General features: G+C 53.8%; 1 protein-coding gene across 13 annotated transcripts in view; it reads right to left on the bottom strand.

Moving 5' to 3' along the window:
• Nucleotides 1-8,119: 8,119 nt before the first annotated feature.
• AMBRA1 (autophagy and beclin 1 regulator 1) overlaps nucleotides 8,120-11,395 on the bottom strand; it is a 141,499-nt gene continuing 138,223 nt past the window's right edge. For 10 of the 13 annotated variants that reach the window (XM_087746158.1, XM_087746157.1, XM_087746169.1 and 7 more), the window contains 2 exons: nucleotides 9,226-9,712; nucleotides 8,120-8,851 (listed from right to left, as the gene is read on the bottom strand). In XM_087746158.1, the coding sequence (XP_087602284.1) occupies nucleotides 8,845-8,851; nucleotides 9,226-9,712 (494 nt within the window). In that variant the 3' untranslated portion in view covers nucleotides 8,120-8,844. Of the gene's footprint in view, nucleotides 9,713-11,395 lie in introns of all 13 variants that reach the window. The other 3 variants (XM_087746165.1, XM_087746166.1, XM_087746171.1) reach the window with 2 other exon arrangements.

Here is an 11,395-nt window from a genome sequence, read left to right as displayed (position 1 = left end):
ACAGGACCTGTTGCATCTACCTCCATCCCTACAGCAGCAGCTGCCCACCCCTTGGGGGAACCCAACCAGCACCAGCCCACAGCCTCCATGCAAAAGCCCCCCGGGTCCCTCCTCACCCCCCAGGTGCTGGGCCAGCCTCCCCGTGCCAGGCTCCAGAGCACAGTCCCTCCATCCATCACATCCCCAATGAATTGAGGCAGACGTACTGCTGGCCCAGCCAAAGCATTACAGCCAGCCTTGAGCTGGGATGCTTCAAATAGCTGTGCACTGTGATACAAATTGTACTTTGATGAAGTCCATTAGGCCATCTGGATGGCCTTTAACAGCCTTGAAGAAGAGGGGCTGCTCAAGGCGGGAGGAATCTCGGTGGTTTCAGCACTGTTCACCATCCCTTAAGCCAATATTTGTGCAGGCAGTGGGGCTGGGGCCGGCAGCATCAGGGTGGGTCCATGCAGAGCAGGTCTGCCTGAGGGCAACACTTTGGATGGCTGACGTGTCCCCCCCACCGCGGTGTGGGCAGGACATGGGCACTCACAGCCTGGCTCTGCTCTCGGCTGGCAGAGCCCGCGAATCTGCACCAGCCTGGGGTGTCTCTGTGGATGGATCCAAGCCCTGGCTCTAGTGAGCATCATCTCCAGACCATCCCACTTCCATCAGTCCCATTAAGTGCATGGGAAGCAGCGCTCCTAGGAAGAAAGACTATTCTCACTGATGAGCATAAGATAAATAACACTCCAGAGTGGAAAAAAAAACACAGCAGGAGGAGGTTGCTAGAGAAAATCACCTAGGGGTGTTAAGGGCCAAAGGGCAGGGAAGGGAGCAGGGGACAGGAGCCTGGAGAAACACAGTGGGGAGGAGATGCCCCATCCTGCTGAGCCCGCAGCGAGGGACTGCAGGGAGAAAGCACAAGCCAGGACAGCACTGAGCAGGGAGCAGCACACGGGACCTGGATGGGAATTTCACTCGCTGGTGGTTTACTGACTGTTGGTGTCCCCGAGCCAGCTCTTTTGTGGCACCTCGGAGTCCCGGTGGGGTTTTAGCCAAGCTATTCCCCAAGTTTGATTTCCAAAGTACCTTCTATGCAATGAGCTCAGCCCCTCCGGAGGAGGGGACCCACCAGTGCCACTTGTCCCCCTGGGACCTCAGCCACCCTGACCTTCGCCTGGCCGCCTGCGGCATGCAGCCCCGTCTCACAGCTGCAGCCTACATTCTGCCTCCCCAACCATACGGCCTTGCACTTAGCTGCATTGAACTCACAGAGTGCTGTATAGGGCTAATTTCCGATCAGGCTGTCAGGAGGTATTATGTCAAATACCTTACAGGAGCCTAAGCATATTATGCCGACGCAGCTACCTTTGTCAACCAAATCTGAGGTCTCATCAGAAAAACAATGCTGGGTTTAGCCATCCTCAGCGCCTCCAGAGCAAAGCCATCTCTGGGACTTCTCCTGGGTCACTGCACCCTAAGTGCTGCCAACCACTCAGCCCGGGGCTGCAGCTCTGGGGGGAGCAGCCCCGAGCCCCCCTACTCCAAGGGTGGGACTTGCCTGCCGTGGCAGAGCCGGTACCACTGCAGAGGAGCTCGTGTGACTTTGTAATAAGTACAGGGTCCCTGGTGCGGGATCCTCACTCCCACCCTGCGAGTGGCCACGGGAGATGGAGCAGGGTGGGAAAGGCTGGGTGAAGGGCAGCACCTTGTGCTGGGTGAGAGTGGAGCGGGAAAAGAGGTTACTGCTGTCTCTGCATGCTCAGCTCTCCTCCTCCTCCTCCTCCTCCTAGGCTGGGCCCCATGGCCCAGGCACTCCCTGTGCATTACAAAACCACCTTGTCCTTCCCAGCGTCACTTGTCATTGCTGGTCCCACTGGGTCCCGCAGCCCAAAAGCTGCTGTTTTGTGGGTGTGCTTGGCCCCCCCTCAGCAATGCAGCAGGACCAGCCTCAATCCTTCCCTAAATAATTGTTTTAATTAGCGTTTGCTTTGATGTAGGTGATTAGCAGGGTGCTGCTGGCAGGGCTTCCTTGGGAACTTTTGCAGTGGGCAGACAGATAAGTGCAGCCCTCGGTACTGCCATAGCACTTAAATGCTTTAATATCAGCCTCCCCGGTCGCTGCCAGTCAGTCTTCATTAGCCCCTTTGAGCCTTTTCCAATTTCCAATTCTGCCTGCAGCCAAAGCAGGGCTCGCAGCAGTGGGACGGAGTTTGCAGGGCCAGCCCAGGCACGGAGCACAGGCAGGGGACCCCAAGGTAGGTGCCCAGCTCAGTGGGGGTAAGGCCCTGCCTGGCAGGAGCGAGCAAATCCAGGGGTAATGACCCCCAGGGAAAGGGCAGAGCCACGGCTGCAGCGCCTTGGGGAGGTTTGACAAGGACCCAGGGGAAGGAGAGAAGCTGGGTTTGGATACCAGCCAGCCAAGCGTGACAGAGCCCAGCAAAGGGCTCTGGCTTTCAGCAGTGCCTGGTCAGCAGCCAGCAACCACCACCCTGATAACGGGAACTCTCTCGTCCCCCCCTCCAAAGCCTGCCGTGAAAACAAATAATCTGCAAATTAAAGTTCCCTGCAATAGGGTGGCAGTGCCCCGCACTGCACCGGAGCAGGGACTGGAGCCCATCTGCCATCAGAGCCAGCCCCTGATCCTATCAGGATATTACTGTATTATTGAACTGGGGATTGAGGGACGGGCTTTAATAGCTGTGATGGTATCAGGGGTCCAGCATTAAACTCCAGGAAGGACCATGGCTTCGCACGCTTTCCCTGCTCTGAGGCAGCAATTGCATGCCACAAAATTCTTGAGGACAAAAATATTTTCATCTCTGCACCAGATTAACCCAGGTTCATACACAAAAGCCATCAGTGGGGGCATAAGCCTGTGTTTGCTGAGCACCAGCCTTTCAAACAGCCCAGGAGATCGCAGGTTCATGGGAGAGCCCCAGCAGCACAGGGCTGCTCTCGGGGGAGCACAGCGAGAGCCCCTGCCCGGGCACCCTCCTCCCCTCCTGGAAATCACCCCAGCGGCTGCTGGCCCAGAGCAGCCCCTGAGCCCACCACCACACACAGTTGCGTGGACACATGGGAAGGGGCCAGACCTGGGCCCCAGCTCTGCTCCCCGGTGCTCCAGGCAGGGGCATTTCTGGCAGGGCAGAGGCAGGACAGCAGGATGCCATTTTGCAGCAGGTCTCCAACACCGGGCAACCTGATCTGGCCTCAAAGAAAAAGGAGAATGCGCCAATACAAGGTACGAGCTCAGTACAGATACTTCACGTGTTTTGGTAAGGGATGCTGGAGCTCATTTAACACACAGCAGTGAGCAATGGAGAGCACACAAGCCCCACAGCCACACTTGTGCCAGGCCCACTGCACATTAGGAACTGTCAGCTGAACCCCTATTGCTTCCTTTCCCCTCTTCTCCCTTCCCCTGATTTACTCACAACAGAGTAGCTACGGGGTCCCCCCATAATCCATCCTGGTCTCCTGTTTTCTCCCAGGTGTTCAAGACTCTCCCCAGCAGCTGCACAGAGCAGTGCAGACACAAGGACAGCATTTGCTGTGTGTGCCAAGCAATGCTCAAAGTGACAGGCACCTAACCAGGAGCTCTGCTGGTCTGCCATTCGCGTGGCACAGAGAAAGGTCTGGGGAAAGCCGTAGCAGTGGTGTACCCATAGCACCCACGTGGGTGGGAATATTGGCCTGGACACGTAGCTGAGCCTAAGAAATAGAAAGGACCAAGCCTAAATTACTATGACATCTCATGTTTTTGCACAGCGTGCACAGTGTCTGCTATTTACCCCAGACTTTGTAAAGGTGGAGTTAGGAGCACAGAGGGTAAAGGTGGAGGGACAGGGAGCCTTGGGTGTTTCCTGAGCTTGGAAAGAGTAGGGACTCCAGAGTCCAACTCCACCAGCCAAGCTGGAGCAGGGCCGGACACAAGGACAGAAAGAGAAACCTCAGCGGCTGCCAAAAACCACATGCCAGCCCAGAGCTCATCGTCCTGCCAGCCACAGCTGAAGCGAAGGCTCAGTGGGGCTGCAGAGCCCCGCTGCAGCTCTCCACACACGTGTTGGTCCGCTTTCACCAACGGGTCCTCCTGGAGACCTCGGTGTCTGGCTGCCTCTTCCAGCAGTGGCATTTGCTCCCTGCTGAGCTCCCATCTCCCATCGCTTGCACATTGCCTGTCCCACTGAGTCGTTTCAGCCCTGCCCATGCAGCGCTTGGGCCCCCCAGTCCCTCCCACATGGCACCACTGAACTGGAGGAGTCTGGCCAGAATTGGCAGGCAAGACCCCGGCACGGAGGGTGGATGCTTGGAGGCCAAGCAACAGCATGTTGATTTTCAGATGGGAGGCAGAAGGGAAGCCTCATGGTGCCCTCTCTGGCATGCCAGCTCCTGGCTGGGAGGGACCCGATGCCCGGTGCTGGCATCCCGGGGACGTCCCCGACAGCTCCTACCGGTGCAGTGCGCCAGCAACAACCGCTTGAAAGGCAAAACAAACAGGAGCCAAAAGAGCTAACCGAGAACAGATGAGAGGCGCTTCTGTCCGAGACGCTGTGGGGAAACAAATCCCTGTGCTCACCGGAGTGCCCCGAGCGGGCTGTAACGAGCCTCCCGCCTGTTACCGCGGCAGGAGCCGTGCAGCGGCAGCAGGGCAGAGGAGAGAGGCCTCTGCTCCCGGGGGCGAGGAGAAAGGGGCACTGACATTAATTGGCTGGCAGAGGGTGGCAGCTGGAAATGAAAGGCTGCCAGTGCCCCCCCTCGGCCCCCTCTTGTGCCGAGGGCCCCCTCCACACAGAGGCAGCAGCGGCATGACATTTACGTGCTGCACACTGAGATCCCAATTAGAGGTGGATGGCTCACATGCTGCACGCTTTAATTAATTGCCTTTTCCTGTTGGAAAACAGCTTCTCTGACAGATTGGGACCAAGCAGAGGGCAGCTGTTCCCCAGCCAGCAGCCTGAGCGGTGGGCAGAGGGGCCGGCTACAGGGCTTGGCTTCGGCACCAGTACCACCAGGGGCAAGAGACTCCCCACGTGCCCAGCTGTGACCTGGTTCCTGCCGTCTCCTTCCTGCCCAGCACAGCCTCTGGCTCTCGTGTAGAGCTGGGGTCCCAGCACCACCCAGCTATAGGGACACCCCACAGATACCTCATGCTGGCCACATGTGGGTATGGTGTGGGACTTCCAGGGAGAGTCAAATGGAGGTGCTGGAGATGGAGCAACAGGCCAGCAAAGGAGAGAGAGCAGAAAACACAGGGCTCATCGGGATAAGCAGGTCTCATCGCTTTGCTGTACCACCTGGCAGGGCTTCAGCAACCCCCCGTGGGATCCCAGGTCTCCCCTCCAGGCAGTGCTCACCGGCTGGTTTGGTCCCAGTCCCAGGGGTGCCGGAGCATTCACTGGCTGCAGCGGTGCCCGTGCAGGTTAGCGCTGTAAAGGATTCACACAAAAGCCCCCTTCCAGCACAGCAGCTCCAACCATTACCTCCTCCCGCTGCCTGGCTACCAGCACCTTCTCTCCTCCTAGCTAACCTAAATAATCATGTATTTTCAGCTGTTCCCCTCCTCTTCCAGCTCGTTAGGGCTTTTAGAGAACACTGGCTCCTACCGAACCCAACCAACCCACCATTAACCTCTTTCCACACCAAGAATTGGCTGTTACTTTTGACTCCAATTCCCACCTCAAACAGCTTCCATCTCCAAGAGGGCTCTACTCCTCACCCTTGAGGTGACTAAGTTTCTTTAATAGCCTCTTGTGAGGGACTTTATCAAAAGCCTTTTGAAAGCTAAATAAAATTCCCTGCGCTGTATTTCTCCTTTCCCCAGGATTTTGTTAGCACGTTTAAAGGTTCTTGACAGGCTAAGGCTGAGAAAAGCTTTTGGTTTTTAAGATTGTTTCCTGCTCCTAAGCAGCAATGCTCTCATTTTGCCTCCTAAATTGGGCCAGCAAGCATGCACAGCTCTGGTTTGGTTTCCTCAGGCAGCTCTTATTGAATTTCCACGTTGCTCCTGGTAGGGCGTTTGCCTCGGCGCTGCATTATCCCACTGCAGTGAGCAGGTAAGCTGCGAGGCTGGGGGAAGAAGCCCTGTGCTGCTGCTGCGCTTGTCCTGGACGCAGGCAACCCCACCGCCTCCTGTTCTGCGCAGGGCTCCATGCCTCAGGTCGTCATGCCGATTCAGGGGTGTTGCTCGAGGTTACAGGTCAGCTCAGCCCTGCCTAAACCAACCAAGGGAGACTGCTAGGCCAGAACAGGGTCATCCAAGGCAGAGAGAGAGTTTTGTTTCACAAGAAGCATGGAAGGCGTAAGAAATAAATTGCATTGGAGGGGAAAAAAGTGAGCCCATGGCGTAAGTGTGCTCAGTTTTCCCTCCTGTCCCCTCTCTTCCCACTCACCCACCTCCCTCTGTCAGGTCTCAGGCAAGGACAGAAACTGAGCTTGGCAGATTCTAGGTCTGGGGGAAAAAAAAGCATTACTTTCTCTACATACAAGCCCACCACCACTGACAGCACCTCCTTAGTTGTGTGGCCACAGCAGGTCATCTACAAAGCACATCCAAGGCAGCATCAGAAGATTAAGCCCACCCACACCCACTGTTCCTGCTTAAAGCCTCTAGGAACACGGGAGTTGGGCTGCAGCTGTTACCAGCCTTTGGCCCAGAGCTACAAAGTGGGTTAGGAGAAACATCAAAGCTGCCTGCTCTGATCACGCCTCCATCCTTACCTCATCTGGAAGAGTTTCCCCTACAAGCCTTAATGAAAAGCTGCTTTGGAGCTTCAGAGATGTCCTGAGTCGATGTCAAAGACAGCAGCTGGGGTTTGCTCCTGCTCCCACCGAAGCTCGCTGCCCACTCTGCCATCGTCTCCAATGGGGGTAGATCTGGACTAAAGGGAAGTCCTCAGCAGAGCAGTCTTCAGGCCTCTGCACAGCAGCCAGGCCAGAGTGCCCAGCAACGGTGCGTGCCAGGTCTTTGAGAATCTGCCCACACTAGAGCAAGAAATCCCATAAGACCTTTCTCCAACCGCGATGGAAATTTTTCCGTAGGTAGTCTGGCTCTGGCTTATGGAAATGGACATCTGTAAATGCTCTGCAACACATCTACCAAGAATGGGCCTCAAGCCTCTTCCAGGAATCGTGCAGGGAGAGGGAAGAGGAGATGCCAGGCTGAGCTGAAGCAGAAGCAGGTTTTTTTCCAGGCTCTGTTTTTCTTTGTTTTCAAGCAGAGCAGTAAACAGCTCTGCCTAGACCTGCACCGCCCTGTCTGCCCAAGTCTTCAGCTGAGACATAGCTCCTCTGGCTCCCACCTGCCAGCACATCCTCAGGCCACCCCACACTGAGGCAATACAGGGATGCATGAAACCTTCCTCACCACACATGGGAATCCCGTTTTTCAGGCTGCTCTCCTGTCAGATCAGGGATGTGGTTGGCTCAGGGCAGGTTTTAGAGCCTCATTAACACTCTGCAATGAGGCCTGGCAGCAGCTGATTTGATTTAAAGTTCATTTCCAGGCTGTGATTTAAGAGAAGATTTGCTTAATGTTCTCTAACAGACTCTTCTGACTGGGAGCTTGAGTGCTGCCTAATGACAGCCTTATTTATTGTAATGTCTTTGCAGCGCAGAGTCTAGAGGAGCCGGGCAGGAGCGCAGCAGCTGCCAGCAGGTGCTCAGACAGCAGGGGAAGCATCCCTTACCGCAGAATGGTAACACTGGGGCGTGCATTCCTTTATCCAAAACAGCCAGATACTGCACCCTTTTTCTGCTTTGAGAGGTCAGCAAGACAGGCCACTTGCTTAAGTGGTCTTGCCTAAGATAGACAGCGCTGCATCTCTACGTGCCTTTTTAAGTGGAAGAGGAGAAATGCTCCTCTTTCTTCCTACTGCAGTATTTGAATGATGGGAAACACAGAAGTGCCTGCTCAGCTCCAGACTGGTTAAAAGACAATTTGCAATCAAGACTCCCAAATGCTCCTCTCCGTTTCCCAGTTTGGGGCTTCCAACTCAAAGGCTGAGCCTGCTTTCCTCCTGGGAAGGGGGTGATCACCATCTGACATGTGTAAGCTACCTTGAGCTTCTGAGCTGGATGTACCTATCCCAAGGGTGAACGCAGAGACAACCATCACACAAATGAAGACAGCAGGTCAAGCAAGGGTTTGTCATATTTTAATGACATTGATCTTTGGTGTTTCCCTCGTTAGCACTCACGCTCTCCCCGTCCTTCCTCCACAAGCCTGCTAGGGATGGAGAGTTACAAACGAAAAGGAAAATCACATTTGAGACTAAAAACAAAATATCAGAGCCTTGATTTCTCCACTAGAAACTACATGTACAAGGTCAAGATTTCACATGCAACACCTTACATCACAGACCCATACCTCACACCCTGGCCTGGAGCTGAAAGACATTTCCTGCCCCCTGCCAAGGAGGTGCAGCTCAGTCCTGGCGCCATGAAACCACCGGGATGGCTCATTCATGTTAATATTGGCACAGCTTAGAACATCCTTGTGTGAACTGCATCCTGACTAGAGAGCAGTAGCCCCTGTCCCTCTACCCATCTATACAGCAGCTCTGCTTAGGTTCCTGCCAAGTACTAAACTAACTCTCTAAAAAGGAAAGATCCCCACCTGTGAGCAGATCCTGAGCCATGCAGGCTTTGGCAAAGCCCAGTTCTTCCCAGAAAAGACCACAGCACAGGCAGGACGGGCCTCAGAACACCACACTCTGAGGGGGGAGCAGTGCTGTGCCACGGAGCGGGACTGTGGCCTGGAAGACTCCTCCACTCCAGCAACAGAGCTGGAGCATCACGCCCAGTAGGACTGCCTTCTCCAGACAGATGCTGCAGACCCTCTTCCCTTCATTCTACTGATCAGCCCCTGGGCATAAAAGGGCAGGAAAGAGGAAAGGAAAGAAGCTTTACAAAGGATGACACTGACCGAATTGCAGAGTTAGGGCTGAGCTCAGGGGATCCCATGGGGCTTCAAAATCTGCATGATGTGCAGCCAGTATGGTTCATATTCCTCTTAACTCTTCAGCAGTGCGAATGTTGGAAGTTAAGTACACTTTCTTCCCCGTGGCTTCCCTTGCAGTCCTTAACCCTTCCCACTCATCTAGGATAGAGAAGCCCTCTGAACCACCAGCATCCTGTCAGAGCCACACGTCCCTACTCTTCCAGCTCCTGGCCAGCTGTGAGGTACAGGTCTCTGCTGAGCAGTACAAGGGTAGCACCAACACACAACTCAATCTCTACCTGTTCCGCGACTCCCCACTGGTGCTGTCATTACTACAGAAGTTGGTACTGTCAGGAAGATGGTTATTATTAGTTAGGTCACTGTATTCAATTGGTCCCTCAGTGTCCATGGAGGACTGGGCCTGCTCTGGCAGGTCCAGATCACCAGCGCTTTGTCCTTCACTCCCGCTAGGGGCTGTCCGCGGGCTCAGGCCGTGCTCTGACAGCTGCATAGACTCTGAAAGGATCCGTCCCTCCAGCTCAGCTGCCAGCTGCTGTGAGGTGGACTGCTGCGCTGATGTGCCCTCAGCTCCGGTGGACTCTGCACCAGTCTGAGAGCTGCGGTGGATCCGGTGGCTCACAATGATGTTGTTGCCAAAGCCGCCCATGGATGCCATGGTGGTGCTCTGCTCCCGCTGGACCACGGCAGTCATGCCACCTTCTGCCATCAGCCTTTGGATCCTACTCAGGGCATCCTCCCCGCTGGCCCCGTATTCTGGACCTTCACCTGCAAGAGAAAGCAGAAGCAACTTTGGTGCACAAGGCAAACTACAAGACAAAGAGAAAGCACGCTGGGTAGATGCATCACACAGTGCAGATGTGCTGGGACAGAAGATGGATTTTGTTCCAGAGGGAGCCCAACATTTTATTTCCATAACTTTTGGTGAAGTGCCAAACAAAGGCACTGAACTCTGTCAAGAAAATCTTGGCCACTCCCACAGGTATCCCTCACAGACTTGCATGTCCAAGCCTTGGAGAAGCAGCTCTTATCTACCCATAGAGGTGGGGAGAAAAGAGGAGTCAAAGAGGCAGTGTGTTTTCTCACAGCTGCAGAGACAGTCCAGCCAGTCCCACAGGGGCTGAAAGAAAAACCTGTTTGCACTGCAATAAACAAAACATTTCACCATGGTGTTAAAGAGTCCTGTGGCCTTTCCTACTTCACCTGTTTGAGAACACCCCAGGCAGATGACATGATGGCAATCTCCCCAGTTATCAGGGAGGACACAGGCAGCTGGTCAAGAGCAGACAGTAGCTATAGAATGCAATCTGTGCTTCCACATCACCTATGATCAAGGAAAGATCAAGCGTGTAGGCTCCTGTTCCCCTTGACTGATATCTTTTGAGGAATACAAAAAACATCGCTTAAGATCTAGAGTCTTTGCCTGCTTTATCTCTGAGCCTTCCCTTCATAGTCAGGCTGTACTGACCTCTGAGGGAACCACCGTCAGAAGCCTTGGTTGCTGGAGATTACTTTTGAAGAACAAAATCTGTTGGAAAAATAGTCCATGTAGGAGATTAAATCCCCATGGCAGGAAAGTCCAGCCCAGTTCTGTTTCCCAGCATCCTCCTTTTGCTACAAACCCTACCCAGACTGTTTGGGGAAAACAATCTGTAATCATAAACTGCTAGAATCATTCCACAGTGGGATCCTGATGATTTTATTAAAGAGATAAATCTCACTCCCAGCTCCATGAAGCCATTGCAGTGCTGATTAGAGGAGAGGAGAAAGCCATGAGCTTTCCTGGCACCAAGGAAATGAACACAAATGTCAACAAGGCTAGATGAAGGCAGGAGTTAAAACACAATAAAAACCAAATGCCACACTGACTAGGAAGACAAAACCGCTTGGGGCTGTGGGGTGGAGATCATGTATCCAATGTGAGAGCCGGGGTATTCAGCACAGTCTACAACATGCCACTGTAGAGGTTATTTTTTAAAAAAGCAAGATAGTTAAAGCTGCTAACATGTTGTGCAGTCACTCAGTGGCAGCTTATTCCCTTTCCTCATGGGCTCAGTGGTACTTGCATCAAACACCACCAGCTTCCTCCACCACAGGGTACAGCTAATTTCATCTTCAAGCAAGTCTGCTGACATACTGCCCTGCTGTAGAAATACTATGGACATTAAGGGCAAGTTTAATTCTCACAAGTAGAATAAGTCCCTTTCTGCTAGGAATGTAGTAAGCCTGCTATATCCACTATACATACAACAATTACATAGCTCCTTGGTCAGAGCATCAGTGAGACCACAGAGACACCGATAACCACATGAGAACCTGGAGCAGAACCTAGAGGAGTGAGCAAGAATACCCCCCTGGGCAGAGCCTGACCCACAACTCTAGCAGAGAAATCCTGTTCAGGATGTGGCTGATGCATGAACTAGGAACCTAGCTGACCAGCACAAAGGCTGA

The sequence above is a fragment of the Nipponia nippon genome, unplaced genomic scaffold, assembly GCF_047370975.1.
Source record: "Nipponia nippon isolate SJK-2023a ecotype South Korea unplaced genomic scaffold, ASM4737097v1 scaffold_10, whole genome shotgun sequence".
NCBI lineage: Eukaryota > Metazoa > Chordata > Aves > Pelecaniformes > Threskiornithidae > Nipponia > Nipponia nippon.
Note: the sequence above shows the minus strand (reverse complement) of the source record. Positions and strands in the feature narration are given on the sequence as shown.